This window comes from Martes martes (genome assembly GCF_963455335.1).
Source record: "Martes martes genome assembly, chromosome: 18".
In the NCBI taxonomy this organism is placed as follows: Eukaryota; Metazoa; Chordata; class Mammalia; order Carnivora; family Mustelidae; genus Martes; species Martes martes.
The window spans coordinates 9,883,053-9,904,576 of NC_137906.1; the positions used below are offsets into that span (position 1 = coordinate 9,883,053).

The 21,524-nt window shown below is 52.0% G+C and overlaps 1 protein-coding gene across 1 annotated transcript in view; it reads right to left on the bottom strand.

Annotated features, from left to right (window-relative positions):
• Positions 1-1,860: 1,860 nt before the first annotated feature.
• Positions 1,861-21,524, bottom strand: part of TRRAP (transformation/transcription domain associated protein) — a 115,239-nt gene continuing 95,575 nt past the window's right edge. Inside the window, exons 62-71 of the mRNA XM_080829791.1 lie at positions 20,747-20,911; positions 19,232-19,322; positions 17,753-17,952; positions 16,715-16,976; positions 13,360-13,585; positions 12,187-12,404; positions 9,632-9,816; positions 5,207-5,410; positions 4,925-5,119; positions 1,861-3,017 (exon numbers count right to left, since the gene is read on the bottom strand). Of these exons, the coding sequence (XP_080685917.1) occupies positions 2,733-3,017; positions 4,925-5,119; positions 5,207-5,410; positions 9,632-9,816; positions 12,187-12,404; positions 13,360-13,585; positions 16,715-16,976; positions 17,753-17,952; positions 19,232-19,322; positions 20,747-20,911 (2,031 nt within the window). The 3' untranslated portion in view covers positions 1,861-2,732. The remainder of the gene's footprint in view (positions 3,018-4,924; positions 5,120-5,206; positions 5,411-9,631; positions 9,817-12,186; positions 12,405-13,359; positions 13,586-16,714; positions 16,977-17,752; positions 17,953-19,231; positions 19,323-20,746; positions 20,912-21,524) is intronic.

Sequence of the window (21,524 nt, forward strand, 5' to 3'; positions counted from 1 at the left end):
GGCGGGGCGTAGAAGGTTCAGTGGCTGAGGGAAACCGCACGGCAGTCCTTTGAACAATTCCAAAGAGAATCACCCTAGGACACAGCAACTCCGCTTCTGTGCGTAAAGGACTGTGCGTAAAGTCCCAAAGGACTGAGCGCTGGGGCCCCAAGCGGAATTTGCACACCCATGCTCACGCGGCGTTCGTCGCAATAACCGAAAGCAACCGCTCGAGGGATGCAGATAACCAGGATGTGGTATGTAGACAAAACGCGGGAAAGCTCAGCTTCCAGAAGGAACCGTGTCCACGTGCTCTAACACAGACGCACCTGGAGGACGGATGCCGAGGGAAGGAAGCCAAGCACAGAAAGACAGATACGTATGGCTCTATTTGCCGGAAATGCCTGGAGTAGACACACCCACGGGACAGAAAGCAGAAGAAGAAACTGCCAGGGGCCAGGGGCTCGTGTTTAAGGGAGGCAAAGCTTCCATTTGGGAAGATGAAGAAAGTTCTGGAGAAGGACGGTGGGGGTGGGGTGGGGTGACACAACCATGTACGCGCTTAATGTCACTGAGCCGGACGCTTAGAAATGGTTCAAATGGTGAATCTTGTGTATATTTTCCCATCATAAAAGTGTTGCCTGCTTCTCCCTCTCCCTCTACACCCTGACCCCTACTCATTCTCTTTCTCGCTTTGCTTTCTAATAAACAAAATCTTAGAAAAATACGAACAAAAACTCAAACGGTAAGAGTCTAGTAACAGTCCTTACCTTGCAGCGGTGCTTGGAGAATCAGGGGCACAAGCCGTGTGTGGTTCCCACAAGCAGACCGGCTCTCCGGCTCCCCCGTTCCAGGTCCCCAGGTTTCCCGCGTACCGATGGCGCGTAGAAGGTGCTGGAGCTGCCCTGGGGAACACTCTTCTGCCCTCGCTGCTCCAAGGCTGGTTCTCCTAGAAAGCGGGGGCAGCGCTGAAGGCATGGTGTGGGCGAGCCTGGCCCAAAACCCGGACCCTCGGTACACCGGCCTCCCTCCTCCAAACACCGACCACACGTGTCTGCCACCACTGTGGCTCCACAGCTGACGCCCCTCTGAGCTGGGAAGCCCTTCTCCGTGAAGTGGAGGGCCGTCCCCTCTGGGTGCAGGGACCCTCTACCTCCCAGGACCGGTGACCCGTGCAGCGGCCCCACCTTGGGGCCACCAGCTGCCATCCACCCTGCCTCCCAGGTGCAGACGGGCCCCTCCACGGTCACCTCTGTGTCTTCTGCACATCTGGTTATGCCTCTTGGACTGGACTTTGTGGGGACACTGCATGCGATCGGCCACAGGCTTCCCCCGTGCTGGCCTGGGGCATCAGGGGACAGTAAGGCTGGTAAAGGCAAGGCCTGGGAAGGGCTCCGAGTCCCGGCCCTGAAAGGGGTCCTGCGGGGCAGACCCTGGGTTGTGGGAAGGCTGTCCTCCTCGGAGCAGACAGAGCTTCCCACTGGACTGAGCCCATTTAAATTCAGAATCCTAATCCCGTACACCATGGGCTCAGGAACCGCAAACCCCCCCCACCCCCCTGCAGGCCAAGCTGGGGGCTGGGCAAGGCCTCCGTGCACAGAGGCCACCGGCAGCAGCCCTGAGGTGGGGAGACTAAGCCAAAGGGAACAGACCCCAGGCATGGTTCGTACCATCAGAGTCAGGACCAGCCTTCTCCGCCACCATCACAGAAGCCACTGCGTGTGGGTTCCAACTCCAGAGTTCCAAGCTGAGACCCCTCCCAGGAGTCATCAGCTCGTCACCAGAGAGCCACCCTGAGCGTGGCCCCTGCTGGCCCGGGGGCTCGGTCCCCAAGGGGCCGAGGGCACACCTCACAGAAACAAGCATTTCCACACACACAGGGGAGGACACAGCCTTTTATAAAATATTTATTCTAAAAAATCACACTGTACAAATTTAGATAGAACATTCTCAATGCTCGTATTTATAAAAATCTGAACAGAACAGACTGGAGTGAACAGACAAACTTTGTGGCTGTTTTCTTTTTAAATTAGGAAGGAAAAGTGTTTTTCCAGGTACGTGATAGCGGACGTCTCGCAGGCGCCTGACAGGCGGCCGGTGAGAGGCGGATCGGTCCCCGGGCCGCTTCCCGAGCGCGCTCTCCCGGCAGAAGTCGCTCCCACCCGTGCGGGCAAGGCCGCCCACGGGCCGCAGGAGGCCCTGCTGAGCCGCGTCGGCCGCTCCGGGAGGCCCCCGAGCCGGTTCCATACAGCAGAAAAGTTTGTGCTTCGAGAAAAGCCAGCACAATGTGTTCATAATTTCCTGTTTCTCTAACAAAGCGCGTTTTCTGTACACTTGTTACAAAGGTCTGTACAAAAGGACAAGGCTCCTGGGAGGTGTCACTTCTGAGTTAAAAATGGACAATACGGAACTGTCTTCCGCGGCTCAAGCTGTACATTCACACAGAGGGAGGAACACAGTAAAAAAGAAAGAATTCACAAATTCCAGACCGGGGGAGCCTGGTTTCGTAAAAGGAGCGGCAGAAGCTCGGACATTTCCGCTCTGCTCTGGCTGGAGGCCTGGCCCCCGTCCCGGGCGGGTGGCGCCCCCCCAGCTCCATGTCCCGCTCCCGCACTCGAGCTGTCGGGAGGGGTGGGGGACGGGGGCAGCAGCCCGGCGATGCCGGGGACCTCGCAGCTGGTGCGGGGACAGGCGGACGGGAGCGAGTGGCTGGCGGGCGCGGGGCAGAGAGTCGCGTCACGATCCGGGCGAGCTCACAGCCACGGGTGCCAGGCGGGGTCCATGCGACACAGGTTGTCCAGGCTATTGGCGGCGGCCACCAGCGTGTTTACTTTGCTCTCCCCGCCTTCAAACTGGGCCAGGTTGTGCAGGCGGGTCATGATGGCGGTGACCGCCTTCTGCACCAGGGAGACCAGCTGCTGGCTGTCCATGTTCTCGGGCTGCCCCGCAGCCGAGAGCGGAGAGGAGGTGTCCTCCTGCGTTTTTTTGTGCCAAGCGATGATCTCGTCCCGAAGCACCGTTTTCAGGATGCCATCCACCTGCGCCGAGAGAGAAGGAAACGGCGCTGGTTTAACCGAGAGCAACACGGAGGGGCGGCTTCCTAACACGGCTGGGCCCGACCGCGGCAGGAGCCACGGTGCCCGGGGCCTCACCAATGTGCCAGGGAAGCCGCCTGGGGTCGAGCGGTGGCCAAGAGGCCCAGCATTTTGATCTGGTCTGAGCAGGGCACACGTGTTCCATGGCACCTGTTGGTGACACACCACTTCCTGGAGCCAAACGTCTGTGTCACTCCACACGACCCTTCGGGGCCTGTTCCCAGCACTGCAGCCAAGAGTGAACAGGACAGAAACACCAACAGCCCCTTGCCCTTAGGGGGCTTTGGTCCTAACAAAGAAATGCCCGGCATGCCCTGTGGTGATGGGCATGTGCAGGGAACAGGAGGTGAGGCAGCCTCAGAGAGGGTTCTTGGCGGGGGAGGGGCCGGTGATGAAGTCACATTTGGGCTGAGAGAGGAAGGAATGAAGGACGAGAAGCATGTGGCTGTCACACGACCCCAGCGCAGACTCGGGGTTCCAGCCCCAGCTCCACCACTCCTCGCCTGGGTGACTCTGGAAGTTACTTAGCCCTCTGCGCCTCAGTTTCCCCATTTACGTACAAGGCATAGTAACAGAGCCTCCCAAACGTGGTTTTTAGAAGATTCCCATACAGAATGGTCTACATTTTAGCCAACTTAAAGGCATTCTCTACACTTAGGCTATTAGGAAATCTGAGTCCAAAGTTTGGAAACAGCCCTGAGCCCTTCCCATCTACACTGCACTGTCTACACAAAATGTAGCGCATGGTGTTATCCAAGCTGTAACAGGCCTCTGAGATATGGGGAGCCTTCTTTGTTCTTAAAGTTTTGAAATAGATGCTATTCTAAGACTTGCCCAATCACTGTTTCCAGAAGTGTAACATTTCTATCTACCTGAGGACTTCCTACTTCAAGCCTTACGCCACAGGTACGTGACTGTGAACTCGCTGCATCAGAGCACAGATGGTGCCTCACGGAGAAATCCCAGGGCTATTTTTACTCCTGCTCATACTCATGCTCTCCCCAAAAAAGCACTCGCCACTGATGGACACGTGCAACCGAGAACGGAAAACCAGAACACGTGTATAATGTAAAGTCTGTGATCACAGTTAAGCATTTAGCTAATAATTTTAAAACTGTTCTGAGTCTGCGCTTTTGGAAAGCAACTGGTACCTGAAAGCCTCTCGAGACACAAACTGCTCATCAGTACAAAAGAAAAAGGTACAAATGGTTCCAGTGAGAAGAAAAATAACCTGCGTTCAGTCTCCAGTTGCAGGGAGAGAATTACTCCAGTGGTCAAGACAAGCTGGGATCTGAATATGAGAATTGGATTTGAACCGCGGCCTGCCCTCCCCAGTGGTGTGAGCTCTGACAGTCGCCCCCCTTCCCGGCCCTTGCTCCCTGTCCCTACGGCCGCCCAGAGCAGCTGCTGAGAAGCTGCTGCGGTCGCCAGAGGGGCCGGGGTCCTGTCACCATGTCACTGTGACAGAGCCGCCCCACCGTCTCCCGTGGCTGACACCGTCCACCACGTCTCCCACCACTGGGTCTCAGGGTGTGCCTTGCCTGTCACAGTCCTTTAGGCCCTATAACCACGGCCCAAGTCAGACAGGGGCCATCCTGCCGACAACAATTCCGCCCTTTTATTTTTAGGTGATCTCTACACCTCGAACTCGCCACTAGAGATCAAGGGTCCACACTCTGCTCACTGAGCCAGTCAGGCACCCCTCTTTCGCCCTTTTGTAGCAGAAAGCTTTAGAAAAAGGTAGAACGGAAGACAGCTATGAAACCAAGTAAACAAAGCCGCCGAGCAACACTAACAGTTGACAAAGTCCTCCAGTGGCCCAGTGGCCCTGTGTGTGCTGTGTGGCCTACCTTGAAGTTGGGCTGGGCGAAGCAGCGGGCGACAGCGATCATAGAGGCTGTTAACGGACCGGAGACGCCGATGGTGGTCAGAAATTCGGAAATGTTGGGGGTGAGGCGGAAAGGGACGGGCCGGTTGGCATCTAAGTCTCCAGTGGCATCGTTTATATCAAATCGGAAGTAGGCCACATTCAGCTTGCCGGTGTCCTAAATCCCAGAAGGAAACAGTCTCAGAACTCCCACAGCACAGCGCTCACGTGGAAGGATAGGCCCTGCCCGGCAACACCCAATTACCTGAGCGATCTGTAACATCTCGGGGTTGAGTCGATTTAAATGCAAGACGAATTCTGCAAAGCCGATCAGTGCGAGCTGGATGGTGAACATCTTCCGGAAGGTCCAGTAGTCCGTGGCGTTGGGGAACGTGTGCAAAGCCCACTCTTTGAGCATGCTGCGTGGGACCATGTTACTCTGAACTTCTTTGAGGATGTCTCGAAGGACCTGAAATGGGGAGATCACTCCACCAGAGCTTCCCTCGACTTGTTTTTTCTAAAGGAAAACTCTCAAATTGTATTTTCGTACTTACTTGGCACCAACAGTGTGACTTCTGTTGACACACATACATATATGATGTCATTCGACTAAACACGGGGATGTCAATTTCCCTCTCGGGCTCATGTCGTAAGCTTAGAGCAACAACAGAGCCACCTGAGTAAAAGCGTTAGCGGCACGATGTGTGACGCCTGTCTCACCAAAAATTTAGGTAAAACCCGAATACTGCACCTTGTTAACTACAGAATATGCTGGAACAGTTAACAAAAAGAACAAATGAATAATTGGATACTGACACTTCACACCTGAGACTACTAAAGACGGAAGTGCCCTAAACTGCAGGAGCCAGTTTCTCAAGGCAGAGCAGATGTTTCACAACACTTCACACTGAATTCTGTGGACACCACGAATTCAGAGACGGTCTCGATAAAAAAGTTTACTAGAGTTAATTTAGTTCTTGTTACACCAAGTGGTAAGGGCACAACGTCTGTTCTGGGGTAAGTTCTACCCACGGGCTTTCAGTAGCTACTAGAATGCAGGCCCTAAGCAACCAAGAACCACACAGACCATCAAGAACACTAGCATAAATCATAAAAAACAAACTAAAAAACAAACAAAACCCCACACTTTTATACAAACCTTGGAAAATTTTTTAAATTCTGGAAATTAAAGACTTACAACCATCTGAGTAGCTTTTACTCAAGAAAGAGAGGGTGAATCCTAGTGACAGCGAGCTTTGTAACAGTTTAATTATACTATTCCCATCCCCTTTTCTCCACCTTCACGTTGGCCTTGAAAACCAACAGCTTTGCACCCATGGCAGCTGTAGAAACCAGCAGCCTAAACAGCCACTGCAGTGGGTGAATGGGTTCAGTGAGCCCCCAAAACCTCATTTCCAGAGAATTATCACTATTCATCTTGTCTGGTGGCTTCCTGAAAAAAGCCCCATTCATTAAACTCTGAATTGAGTCAGACAAGCCCAGTCAGTGAGGAGCATCCATTTCAACTGAAGGTCATTTGCTGAAAGCAATCCGTGACAACTGTTTAACACCGCAGATGCCCGAGGCGTGATACCAGCGGCAGCAAAAGACTACGGCAAACAAGAGGAAGAGCTAGGGAATGAGAAGACCACGCGAGACTTTGAAAAGCTTCGGTATATTCCTGAGAAACCTCAGAAAGTCCTATGCTCTCACATGTGGTTGGCCCTGAGACTACATAAACAGAAGTGCAAGCTAAGGCAAAGATGTAAATTACTCAGACATGTTGAAGGCATCTCTCCCCTTTCCTCAACACAAAGAGGCCCTCAGAAACAGAGAAGACTTATTGCTTAAAGGCATGTGAGAAAATCTCTGTCAAATCATTAGCTAGCTGAGCAGAGATTTCCATGACTGCACATGACAAAAACACTTTTACAAAGTAGTCCAGGAAAGTTACTAAACAAACAGCAATAATAACAAGCCTTGGGAAAAGGATCTGATTTCTAGAGTTGTCACCTATTATTAGAAATACCAGTTTTTCAACAAAAAATCATGAGGAAAGTGAAAGAACAGGAAAACACGGCCAATACACAGCAAATAAAGTGAAGTCCTTGTATCCAGAACATAAGAAGAATTCTTACAGTAGTAAGACAAATCATATAATTTAAAAATGAGCAAAGAAGTTGAATAGACAGTTCTCCAAACAAAATATGCAAATAGGCAATTATCACATGAAAAACTAAGCCGCTCAACATCACCTGTTATCAACCAAAATGAATGAGGATGACTCTAACCAAAAAAACAGAATAATAACTACTGGCAAGAATGCAGAGAAAAGATAACCTTTATACACTGTAATCACCTGGGAAGAATAGTTTGGCAGTTCATGTAATGTTGAACAAAACTGACCAGGTGACCTGACCCATCCATTCTACTCCAAGGTGTATGCCGAAGAGAAATGAAAACATACATCCACACAGAAACATACACGAATGTTCACAGTCCTTAGCACAGGCTGTAAGTCAAAAAGTATAAATATCAGGGGCGCCTGGGTAGCTCAGTGGGTTAATCCTCTGTCTTAGGCTCAGGTCATGATCTCAGGGTACTGGGATCGAGCCCCACATTGGGTTCTCTGCTCAGCAGGGAGCCTGCTTCCTCCTCTCTCCCTGCCTGCCTCTCTGCCTACTTGTGACCTTTCTCTGTGTCAAATAAAATCTTTAAAAAAAAAAGTATAAATAATCCAAAAGTCTGCCAACTGACAAAGAGATAAATTAAACATGGTATTAGTCACACAAGGGAATATTAAGGAATAAAAAGGAACAAGCTACTGATACACGCCACAAAAAAGCACATATTGTAGGATTCCCTTCATATGATTGAGAAGAACTAGCATATTCACGATATGCGTGAGACTGAAAGATTCGTGGTTCCCAGTGTCCGGGGCAGAGAGGAATAGGAGTGATAGTAATGGGTATTAGGCTTCTTTTGTGGGTGATGAACTGTTTTCTTTTTTTTTTTTCTTGAAAAGGAAGCTCCATGCCCAATGTGGGGCTTGAACTCCTGACTCTGAGATCAAGAGTCACACGCTCTACTGACTGAGCCAGCCACGTGCCCCTGGGTTGATGAAATGTTTTATAGACGAATAGTAGTGATGACTGCACAACTCTGAATATGTTGAAAATGCTAAACTGTACACTTTATTTTATTGTATTTAAGGGGTGGGTAAGGGGAGAGAATCCTATGCAGGCTCCACACTCAGGATAGGGCGGGGGGCTCGATCTCTCAACACTGAGGTCAGGACCTGAGCCAAAAATCAAGAGTTGGATATTTAACCAACTGAGCCATCCAGGAACCCCTGAACCGTACATTTTAAAGGGTGAATTTTCTGGCAAGTAAATGATACCTTAATAAAGGTATTTTAAAAACCAAAGGATGAAGCAGAGTTAGTAAGGCAACAAGCCAGGTGCAAAGAGTAAGAAGGGGCCATGACACTGGACTGTTTTGTACCGTTGCCAGCACCTCGAGCTGGCCAGCAGGATCCCACTCCGTCTCTAAGCTGAACCGACTGCCACCCTCATCAGTCACACGGCTGGTTATAAAACACTAGGGGACCCTCATGTCAGCAAATATTTGCAAATGGAGGTCATCAGTTTCCACACCAAAGGCAAATGCAGCCTTAAGGATACAATCCATTCTTCTCCAACAAACACCCCAGGACTGTCCCTGGTCCACAGAGTGACCAGGCAGTGGCCTGTGACCTGATGAAGCCCAGACGCCAATTCCCAAGGGAGGCCGCAAACTCTGTCCATGGAGGTCAGTCAGCACAGATGGATTCTGCATGGAGGCAGGAGGCTGCACCAGACCCTGCAGACCCTCGGTGCCCTGAGCACTGCCAGGGTGGCTGAGACGAGCACCCTGTGGGCTCCATCTTGCTAAAAACAAAGTCTCCCACACCCCCGACTAACCAAAGTGCCGACATGAGGGTTCCCTGGTGTTTTATCAACAGCCGTGTGACTAACGAGGGTGACAGGTGATCCACGTAGAGACCCTATGGAGTCCTGCTGGGCCCGCTAGACCTGGACAGACAGAGGCCAGCTCATAGCTTCCGGCTCCTTGGTATTGCTCCTAGAAGCTGGGAGGCCCTCTCAGGAGGCACAGGAAGGACCACGGTGGCATCTGGGGAACAGGCCAGGAAAGCGGCCTCTTGGTGATGCACCCAGTCCCGTGCAAGACCTCCTCATCCAGACCCCATGCCTCTCCCGCTTTCCACCACGGGCAGGAACCTGCAGGCGAGGAGGGCCCTTCGTCCACCCGGTGAGGCCAGAGCCGTCCAGGCTCCTGCGGTCGGCACTATGCTCCCTCCCGACACAGCTGGGCTGACGTGTTTCAGCACTCGCTCCTTTCTGTATTTTAGGAAGTATTTACAGTACGGAGACTGTATGTCACCTAATGCCCCAGCAACAAACCAGAGGAACGTGAATATGAAGGGGATAAACAGCCTCACGTCCCTTAGATCAAGTTTGGCTGCCAAGTGACTTTGCCATGAAGTTACTCTGCGGCAAATGTCATTTCATTAGGGTCCCCGGTCCTCTCACTTCTACCACCTCACACAGCCAAGGAGGGGAAAGGTACCTCTCGGCTGCCCACGAGGCCGCAGGCGGACCCTGTGCTCCCGACCGTCCCAATTCGGTACCTGGTGGCTGGCTTGGGTCCCGCGGGCCTGCACCGTGGCCAGCCTGTCATAGTACCGGGAGATGGGGTTGTCGTGCTCGATGCCCTTCTTGGCACAACGCTGCTTGTAGATCTCCACGAGGGAAAGAGAAGAGGGGTTGTCCTCCACGAGGCGCATCTGTGGGGACACCGCCACCACTCGTGGAACTGGGGAGAAAGGAGAAGGAAATGGGAGCGGACCGAGAACACGCCCGGCCAGCGCTCGACTCCGCTTCCGGGGACGTCCCGGGAGCAGCTCACTCAGCCCCTTGGTGAGCAGAGGAAGGGGGTCAGACCGGAAATCACACACTGTGTCCTAACTCCGCGCCTGGCACGAAGCCCGGTGCCCTGACGGAGCCCGAGCTGCCATCCCCTTGTGATGAAGACACAGGTGAACAGAAATTCTTTAGGAAGCAATCCTCAAAAATACAAACCAGAGACTCTACCAATAATTCACTCTTCCGAGGCCCTCCCTCACCGGCTTCTATCGGGAGAGTTCCATCTTCCCACTCACCCCCAGGCACCCATCCAGTGCGGCTTCGTTCACCGGTGCTCCGGGGTCGGGAGGGCTGGCCCCAGCTAGGAGGACACTCCAGCCCTGCTCTGTGTTCTGGGGTTCAGCTACGGGAAGCTCTCGGAGCGAGTCTGCTCACTCCACCCGGTTGCTCCGTGGAGCTGCACTGAGAGTGGGGAGCACCCGGGACCCCGACGACCACTCTCGCACGGGAGAGGCCGCTGATGAAGCAGTTCACCTCACGTGGGGACAACCTCCACCAGGGCCGCCCCCAACCAGAAAGTGCCGGACATGCCCGCCCCAGAGCCGGACAGCCGCACTCACTCCCCAAGTCTGTCTTCCCATTGATGCGATCTCGGGAGCGGTCACTGGACTTCTGTGAACTTCAGTTTCTTCATCCATACATGAGAGTATAGTACCTACCCCATAGGGCCGCTGGCACATTAAATAATACCTTAAAGATACTAGATCAAGGAAATATTACTAAGAATCTTTTTTTTTTTTTTTTAAGTAAGCTCTATGCCCAACATGGGGCTTGAACTCCTGACTCTAAAAGAGTCACGTGCTCTACCGACTAAGCCAGCCAGGCGTCCCTTAAGACATTTTTTGGGAAATATTTTGTAGAGAGCGGAGAAATTTCCAGAAGATAGCAAAAAAGGCCTCAGAATCAAGCTTGTCCAGTGTGGGGTCACAGCAGCCGCTGCGCGGGTGTTGCTGAACAGTCCAGAGGAGGCCATGACCCTGTGCCGGCACCAGCCTGTCCCTAGGACCCTGTGACTGCCTGCACCCGCATCAGGTTTCAGTGTGGTGTGTACACACACACACACACACACACACACACTTCAGCTCAGTGTGAACCCAGCCTAACATCAATGAAAGCACGAATGGCCGCTGCCAAGGCTTCAATCCATCAAGAGATTCCCATGAGGGGCGCCTGGGCGGCTCAGTCGGTTAAGCGTCTGCCTTCAGCTCAGGTCATGATCCCAGGGTCCTGGGGTCGAGCCCCACATCGGGCTCCCTGCTCAGTGGGGGGCCTGCTTCTGCCTCTCCCCCTGCTTGTACTCTCTATATCTCTCTCAATGAATAAATTTAAAAAAAAAACAAAAAAAAACTTGAAGAAAAAGAAAAGTTCCACTGTGACTCCAAGGCCCCTATTTGAACTGTCGTTTGACGCGGACAGAGTCTGTTTCTTTGGAGAAAGCAAAGAACCATGTATTTTACCCCCAGATGAGACCCACACTATAGAGCACGTTACATACATGTTAACATGCATACGATTTTCTACAGACTCGCTTCTGCAATCTACTTCTTATTTCAGGGATACTGAACTTAAGGGTAAGGGATTTTGGGTCAAAATGGGTTGGGTTCTTAGTGGTCAGAAGGAAGCTCTGTCAGGGACCAGGTAACATGCACTGCAACGGGCTCCTTAGCCTGAGGGATGAGACGCTGCGAGGTTCTCACTGGTTCTCTTCTCTGGGATGACAGCTCACCTCTGCCCCCATTAGAGACAGAAATGGGTCACTCATGAATGACCCACAAGTTGGTATGGAAAGACCTTACTCAGAGGTTGCCGGTCGCCACATGACCAAGATTTCTGAGGCCTTCTCAGGGCTTCTCGACCCCCTTGTGCTGCATTTCCCACCAGAAAGGCACGTTCTGGCCGTGGCCACTCGGTGCCGTGTGAGCTCCAGGAGTCGCTCGGAGACCGCCCACAAACACGCTCAGAACACAGTCTGCGCTCGGCCCACGTTTTGCCAGTGCACAGCTGGATTCCCGGGCAGGGAGGCGCAGCAGTGGGCACAGACATGACACCCCCTTCTCTAAACCAATACTCATCAGACACTCATCTTGCACTGAGAAGCCTAAACGCCGGGGACCTGCTTCTCCTGGGAGCGGGGCCCTCCTTCCAGAACCTTCCGTGCGGGGTACGCTTCATGGCATTCTCCACTCCCAAGGGAGGGCACACGTGCAAACCCGCAAAGGCCAAGGGGAGTGGCCACGCCCCCAAAGTGCACCTCTCATACCTGTGAAAAACAGGTGCCTCTTCGTGGTTTCCTTCCTCTTCTCCAGACAGGGGTTCAGCAGGCGGAGCAGCTGCAGCACGCGCTCCTCCCGCCGCGACTCGGTCAGGCAGGCGTCGTTCATGACGAGGTACGGGTAGATCTTGCCGTTGTGGCCACGGATGTAGAGTCTCCGGGCCGCGGTGTTGTGCTTCTGCACAATCTCCACCCTGGGCATAAACCTACCCAAGCGGGCACACGGTGAAACCCCAGCTCCCCGAGCCCCAAATGCCAGTCCCTTTGAGAAGAAAAGGGAACTTTACACGAATGACATCTGGAGACAGACTCCCGCAGGCACAGCTGTCACTCCGGTAAGGTATAAACGGTGCGACACACTTGTGACATGAAGGGAAGACCCCTCGGCAGAGGGAAAACGCAAGAAGAGAGGAGGACACAGTAGCTTTAAAACAATCAGCCACGGGGTCCCGCTCAGGAGCTCAGGGTGAGCTGCTGATTGGCTCTGAGCACCCAGCTGCAGAGCTGGGGGTGGGGGGGTCCTGAATGTGGGGAGCAGGACAGGCAGGCCTAGGACAGTCAGGCACGGGGGTTATGGGGAGCGGTACCCTGGGAATAAGCAGGAGTAAGCGTGAGGACTGCTCGCCCTCGCCGCCACCTCCCTCCCGTGGACCAGGGAGCAGGGAGGTCTGGCCAGAAGGGGAGTCCCATCTGGAGGCCAGGAAACCCGATTCTGGATGCACGAGAAAGCAGACTTCTGGGTCTGCGTGTGACCATTTGTTACAGAACTTCTGACATTTACCATAAGACAGAACGTCTACTCTAATAAATTTTACAATTGTCCAACCGTTCTGAATATCAAGCTTTAGGAGTTCTACAGACTGGGTGGCTTTCCATTCTGTTCAGTTCCGTGGGGATTCAGAAAAGCTTCTTTTAAAACCAAGAGTAACACACACTTGACTCAAACAAGACATTTCACCCATCGGCGAGGCTAGACCCTTTAAGTGCCTGATTCCTGAAATCCCAGAACAATCTCACATTCTCCCCTTACAGGGGTAAGGAGAGCACAAGGGAGGGAACAAGCCCAGATCACTGCACGAGGTCTGCCCTGAGGCCCGTCCCGCGGTGGGGCTGCCCGGGGTCCCGTGCGTCAGTGACAACTGCCACGCCGGGCACACTCACCGAGCAATCTTGATGTAATAATGGGTCGGCTTGGGCATCAAAAACTCCCCTGGAATTTCTACTTCAGCTGTCTGTGCCGAGAAATTGCTCAAAAACCGGCACTTTTCTTCTATGAGGAAGAACTTCGGAAGCTGCTTGGTTTTAGCCTCCAGGATTTTGATCCACTTCTTCAACTTGGAAATAAGATTATGAAGCTTCATGGATCCTGGAACACTGAAGTCAAAATCTTCAAAATAAAACAATTTTAAAAAGTTTTAATCATCTGAGCTATCTGGAATTCACTACAAAATCAACGCTCAAAAGCCTCCCAGGCGGGAAACAGGCATGTTTTATTGTACGTCTAACCCAGAGCCAAGAACATCTTCAGTCCCCCTCGCTCTTAAGTGTGAGTCGCAGCCTGAGCGACTTCCCTGCCGACCCCGGGGCGAGAGGGAAGGGAGGAAGTGCCAAGAGGAAGCCTCACCGCCAATCCCCCCGCCCGTCACTTCAGGTCCCGCGTGGCCCTCCGAGGGGCACAGAAGCCCACTGGCCAGCCCTGAAGGTCACTGCCCTCCGCCCACCCGCAGCCCCGCCTGACAGCAAGTGTCACACTGCGGAACCACAGCCCTGTGCCAAAAGACAACACTGCAAATAACCTGAGGCTAAAGGAGAAAAAAACCAGTCCAGGCAAATACTAAATTATAAGTAAGCTCATCAGAAGAACTTAAGGCAAGAAACTGAAATGACAAAAATGGAAAACATGTACTTTTCATTTACGCAATTAAAATACCCCTGATTGCTGTATATCTCAGATTTTCCTAAAACGGCATTAAAAGATCAATTAAACCGAAAAACCCTTCTTAAAAAAAGTACCAATTCCACACAGACAAGCACCAGGGGTAGAAGGGGCTCTGAGGACTTGAACTTGCCAGAGCCCGAAGATCAGGATAAGCCAAACCGTCTCAGTCACAATGGGAGCCGTACTCTGCTGACAAGGACCGGGATCTGGGACTCGGCAGGGGCCCTTCGCATGCAAGCAGATGGGCTCCCAGGGGCCTCGTGCGGACGCTCCTCCGCAGAGTCAGGGTGTGTGGGGGAGCCTGGTGCGGACTCCCTCCCCCTCCACCATCCTCACTGCCTTCTCCCCACCACCCGCTCCGGGGCCGCAGCAGGCTGGACTGGGGCCAAGTGCAGAGAAAGTGAGTGGGGTCAGCAACGTGCCTGTGGAGCCAAGGCCCGGAGGAGGCCCATCAACACCTACACGGGGGACCCCGGGGGGCCGTGGCCATCTGAACGCCCAGAAGCGCCGCCCGGCCAGCAAGGCGCTCCCGTGTCCATCAGCGCAGACACCCCATGTGAGCCCTCTTGGCCACACCGCTTCTGCCCTGAATCCCTAACTCTTGGCCACCACTGACCCATTCTCTGCCTCCATCCTGAGGTTAGTTTACAAACGTTTCCTGAGTGCGGGCCATGCACTAGGTGTCCTCTCGAGGCCGGCTTTTTGCACTCAGCACAATGTGAGGATCGTCCAAGTTGCCGCGCCAGTGGCTAGCTCCACTTTATTTCTCTCCTGTGAGTACGGGTGTGGCTCGCTCTGCTCATTCATTCTCTCAGTTTGGCACTTCCGCAAATCAAAGGGCTGCCGCGTTCGTGTACAAGTTCCTGCATGTAAGTCAGTCCTCATTCCCTGCGGTCACGGTGATGTACTGTCTTTGAACTTTCCTCCACCTCCTTACTGGGGTGGGCATTAGTAGCCAACACAGGCGATGGGGCCCAAGGACGGAGGTGGGGTAACTCTCCTCTGCTGTGTGGATAAGAACGTGGCACTGAAACACAGAGCTGGTTCTTCCTGGGAGAGGAGGACCAGAGGGGCTGCGGAGCTCTGAGTTGCGTGCAAAATGCCCATGCTTGGAAGGTCAGAGCCTCAGAGCGGTCTTCCTCCGAGTTTCAGGTTTTGTATTTTTTTATATCAAAATCCGAACAACTTGTCTCACTCTGAATTCTCTATTTCAGACTTCATTTGATTTAATGAGTGGACGTTTTAAGATAAAAACACACTGAGTATCATTTCCCTTGAGTAAAATAGGATAGTTTCCGTAAAATTCATCTTAGACTCTTCCTTTGTCAGGGAATACGACCGACCACATCGTGGGAGCATCACAAAGAAAAAAATTGAAGAAGACGGAAGTGCTTCAGTGGAAAAGGTGCGAGGGGCTCATATTTTATTGTTCTAAGAGCATCTTCTTCAAGGTGGGAGGCACTGGGGGAAGCCCCCGACCTTAAAGGGAGTCCAGCATCACCTTTAACAACCCACTCACAGCACAAGGGGAGAAAATGCAGGGCCCTGGGGCTGCCTGGAAGGACGGCAGGACACGCCTGATCTCACATGGATCAAAAAAGTCACGGCTGTAGCTGCAAAGCATCCTTTGCAATTAGTGGGATAAATATTACCTTTTACAGGACTTCAACCTCATCTACACAGCACAGATCCTAGCTGTGTTCTCTGTGATATAAGTTCTTAAAAGATATTTTAAATAACTAGCAGTGTGAACCATTATTCTATGGTTTAGTGTCTCTGTGAAGAAAGAATGTTTTGGAGACAGTTATAAAAACAGTAATTAAACGAAGATGTTTCTATTCTATCTGCTGGAACACTGAGCAGACACATCTTGTTTCCCATGGTGATCACTCAGGTGTTGACACTCAAGACAAAGGCCTGCAGAAGTCGTCCCAGCAGCCAGAGAGACGCTCTGAGGCCTGGGGCTCGCTAAGCTCCCATGTCAGAGGATGAGCAGGTCGGTGGGGTGCCAGGGCCCGTCTGGCAGGTGAAGACTGAGGCCAAAGGGGACCGGATTCGTCTGCCACCGATCAGACGAACCTTGAGGCCGAGGTTCCCACTCCTGGGCGTTTCGAAAAATGCACGAACCCAAACCAGGGGCCAGTAGTGATGATACAATTTCCTTGTCTTTCTGTCACCTGAATCCACCACTGGTTTGAACTCTACTTATCACCTTAAGCCCTGTACCTATGTGCCCGACTCACCTCCCGCCATTCAGTTTTCCCACAAAAACCAAGGGGACAGAGAGAGGGGGACAGGAGAGGGTGGGTTCAGCCTGAAACCCTCCTCTTCTGAACACCCTCCGTCCCCTCATGCAGAGCCTGGCTCCCACCTCCACCTGTCACTGGAGAGAAGGCTGTGCGGCCTCGGGCCGCGGAGAGTTACAGCGACCTCATGATCGGAGTCCACATTTTAAACAGCCCAGTAAGCTCAGCCATGTCCGTGCTCATGAAAACCAAGAAGTGACAACTAGCTGATTATTAAAGACAGAGGAAGAATGACAAGTGGAGCCTTCTCTGGGTACAGGGAGGGACTCACCGGTCGTGAACTGGCCCTTCAGCTTCTGGAAGACGGGGTCCTGGGCAGTGGCCTGTGCCCGCCTGGCTAGAGACTCAGAGGCCGCGCTGGAGAACATGGTCGAAACATTGGACACGTTCTCCAGGCCCACCCCGAACGTGCTCACCAACTTCTTGACGAAATTTAGAGTATGGGGGGTAATTTTGGCATCTGACACAGCTCCGCTTTTCTCAAACGCAACGGAGTAACATTTCGCCAGGCCCTGCTGGAGCTGCCTGAGAACCTGGTGGAGAGAAACCCAGATACGTCGCACAGCAGCTCTCGAGGCCAGCAGCTAACTGACCGCCAAGCATCCACCCAGCACGTCCCCTCCCCTGCCTCCCGGCGCACAGGAGGTGTCAAATCAGCGAGAACGGCACAGAGCAAACCTGTGCCCACCTCCTGTGCGCGCTGCTCCGTCAGCGGTGTTTTTAACCATAAGGACCAAGTGTCCTGAATATTAAAACAAACAAAAATACCCTCCACGTTCTTGGGCATGCACCTACCCTGATGATTAACCACAGGAAAAACCTTCTATGCAGACAGCTTTGAAGTTACTGCTGCGTGTCTGCACACACACACACGGTAACAGTAGTAACAAGGGGGCCTCTTGGCCAACAAGACAAACACTGAGATACTAGTCATCAACTTATATGAACACCATTCAGGAGAAGGTCTGGCTGCTGAAAGTGCACTGAAAAACTGACTTCCCTTCTAGAGTTACCTATGCCACAACCGCCTGCCCCCCTGGCTGCCACCCACCCGCCCCTGGCCGCTGCTGGCTAACGGGTCTCAGACATGAGCATAGTAAGCACGGTAAGGCCAGGACTGGCTTTCCCGATCCCATCATCTTCTTTGGGCATATCCTGCGTCAGGTGTTTGAGGCTGTGTTCGTATGCAGACATCTGCTGCCCGCCCACTCCACTGTCCAGTCTGACAACACAGAACCCAGACATGACCAGGCAGCGAATCTGAAGGACGACAGCCCACAGCATGCGGACGACAGTTCCCCGCACGTACCTCTTCGTGCCAGTTCTCTCTGAACCAGACCATCTGATCGACGATGCCTTCCAGGGAAGACAGAAGGGTTGGGTGGAGCTCTCGCTGCATGTGCATGATTCGGCTGCAGCGCCACATTGGGGCTGTTGCTCTTATGGGCCCTGGATCTGATGCAGAATGGGACTGGTTACCCACTGAACTTGGCTGCTGCTGTCCAGAATCTGAGAGTAACACACACAACGCCAATGTCAGCGCAAAACTGGCCGGATGCGAGAGCTCAGTGCTCTAGAGGACCCATCGGCCAAAGAACGCTGGTTCCTGCGGGCGTGTTAACACAGCACGAGACTGGTTCCCCAGGGACCCTGGGAGCTGCTCCGGCTGGATCTAAGGACAAGTGCGCTGAGGGGCTGGGCATGTGGAGAGCGACTGCCTACAACCTGGCCTTGGATGTTTCCATGAAAAGCAGAAAGGGTCACGTCGAGAGAGAGAGAAAGAGAGAGAGAGCGTGTGTGAGCATGTGTGCACACAAACAGGGCCATGTGCTAAGTGTTCACTGTCCTCTTTCTAGCTTCACTGTAAAGTCAAGCATTTTTTAAATGTTTGGAAAAACTATTTCATGATACATTCCTTGCAGATGGCTCAGAAAATCTAGAAGTAATTAATGAGCAGGTCTACATTTTTTTCATCTAAGAAAGCCAAATCATGTCTTTTAAAATAGTATTTTTGAAAAATACAGTCCTTTGCGAAGTGAAAAATATACTATAGAACCAAGTGCCCAATTCTCTAGCTTTGGCTCACTCAGAATAAAAACACCTTAATTTTCAAAGGACCCAAACACACATCTAGGTAGACCCATGAGGCCAGAGCTGGTGCCTCGAGGTCTCCCGACCAGCCCAGCTCATCAGCGGCAGTGTGACCACACCCAGGGGATCAGGTCACCTTCCTACAGAGTCTTTGGCCTCACACCATGAACACCTGGGTGTTAAAAATGGCCTGAAGCAGATGGTGCTTTAATGGTTTACAAGGTACCATGTGTAGCGGGCAACAAAGGAAACCATTAAAAGTTACTACTTATATAGGAGGATTCAGTACAGATCAAAACTCTTCTGTTTGAGTGACTCTGGTAAAACTGATTTCTATGCTGATTCTTCGACAGCTGAAGATATTATAAACTAAATGACATACACGGTAAGCAATGTTTAGACTCCTTACCAGGATGCATTATTTAAACTTTATAATTCTTCAGACCTAAAAATTTCATGTATTTTTCCTACTTATGGACCAAATCACTCAGGTAAACCAGCACCCTATTAAATTACAACCATGGAGAACCACTGACTTCCTTCAGAAACCTAACCCTAACCTCCCAGCCCCACAGTGTCTTCCCACGGGCTAAAGACAGACAGAGGGCAGGAGAGTGTCCACAGCCATCCGGACATGGAGCGCCCCCACGGACTGAGCCCTTCACGGTCTGGCCAGCCAGCCCCGCCCAAGACATACCGCTCTTGTAGCGTTCCCGCTGCTCGATTTTCAGGGTCAGGTACAGGGTCCGGATGGGAAAGTAGACCGCCTGGGGATACACGCGTCCAACCTGCTTAGAGACACAGGGCGTAAAGAGCACTGCTCACCACCTGGCTTCTGGAGGACGGCGATCTGCGTGGAAAGTAACTGCTGCCACTTGCAAATGGGCTGGGGCCTCCATCCAGACCAAGGAGGCACAGAGTGCACCACAGGGGGAATCCACGAGCCCGGATTGAACAGCAGGTCAAATACCTAGTTTACCTCTGAAAGATCTGAGAAAGATCAACACGGTGCACTCCTTCAGTTCTGCCCGGGGACTGTTAATGACAGAGAAACCACACCTTGGATTGGGTAAACGTGAGGGGGACAAAACGCACTGGTCCCCAGATCTTACTCGGGCAAGTAACGGAAAACTCAAAACGACACTGGTCAGTCTTCATATTGGGCACCACTCACTGGGATCTGGAAACCGACTCTAACTGACAAATAGGTTCGCCAGTAACTTCACGTAACTGTAGCAAGGAGGATGCTGAAGATTTTCTGTTTAAGAAACACCAGTCTTACCAAACTGGGGTTTTATGGCTTCTTCAAAAGGTCTAAACAGCTACTCTGATGTCCCTCAGACCCTTTCAAGTGCATCTATAAAAAGACGACAGGAGTGGGATCGAGCTCAGCCATGGGCTGCTGGGCAGCCGGCGAACGTACAGGGAGAGATGTCTGATGAACAACGATTCTCCCGCAAAGACCAATTCCACGTCCCGGCAGATAAACTCCAGGCAAAATGCCAGTACCCAGGGACATCGCTGCAGCCTCTCACGGGGAAAAACAAAAACCATTTCTGAGTACAAGTAAGCTGCACAGACAGAACACGGAATGGCACGATCTTAAGTACTTGGTCAGGACGCTCTTCATTCATGAGAAGTCCGTCACAGGACTCTCTAACTTTGTAAGAAGAAATGCGCTCACAGGCAGCGACACAGAACTGTCTCCAAATTCCCACCACTGGGGTCCTTCCTCTACCCCTGGGCTGCTCACACAGAGGGACAACCTGAAACCATCTCGAATCATGGTCACGAAAGCCTTCCTCCAGGACCCTGGTGTGTGCACTCCCCCAACCCCGGCCCCATCCCCAGGGCACACAACTTTCACCCCCAACAATGGCACCAGGGGAAAGGGGTGACAGCCACTATGATTGCAAGGACTTCAGTCTGAAGGGCAGCTACAAAGTATCAATTGGGTATTTGTTTCACTGATTCACTAGTAATTTTAAGAGAATACCTGTTTTACTTGCATCTTTATGTGGCAATGTAAGCAAGAAAAAAAATTGGCATTTTAATACTCTAATGATGTAGCGGATCATTTTGTTCCGATCCTGGATCATTTTGTCCCAATCACTTTTAATTGCGCTTTAGATCAAGTGACATTTAATGACCTTCCTACATGTGAAATGAAGACCTAATTTTCTCGTGAACAAAGAGACCCTGTTGCTCCCACCTGGCTAATGAGGTTCAGAAGCAGCTTCCCCTCGGAGCCGACCAGGCAGGTGAGCAGCTGCGGGATCCAGGCCAGCCACTGGATGGGCGGCACGCCGATGCAGTACTTGTCCACGGCGTCGGCCAGAGTGTTCTTGTCGTCATCAAAGCTCAGAAGCCACAGCACCTAAGACAGAAGGAAAATCCCAGAGCTGAAGAGAAACTCTGAGGCCATTCCTCAATGACTTTTCCCCAACATTAAAACAGCACATAGCCTTGCTGGCAATGTGGGGAAAGATGTACAAAAGGGCCACCAATATTGCTAAACGCACTGTAAAAACCGTAGATGAGACCGCAAATGTGAATACGCCTCTCGCGTGGCGGAGGCAACACCGCCAGTCACCAGCGACCAACTTAGCAACTCAAGGCTCCGCCAACCTGCCAGTTCACACTCATGACCTCCCCACAACAAAATGGACTTGTTAAAAACCTCTGATGACCACTACCCTGGAATGAGGGGGCCACAAGTTGGAGGCTGGGTGTTCACGGATGTTTGAAACAACAACATCGAGAAAGAAGCAAATTCAGAGTCAAATACTCAGGGGGCGGCCCTGTGTTACCACAGATGGCGTGTGTTTCTGGAGTCGGCTGCGAACACTAGGTGCTTATGTTCGTTGCACATCTGGACATTAAGGGATTTTAAGAAATCCAAATCCATTAAAATGAGACAAACCAGAAAAGCAAAACAACTTATTCCTAAGTTTTCTGCAAGGATGAATTCTGCGTTTTATGTATGTGTT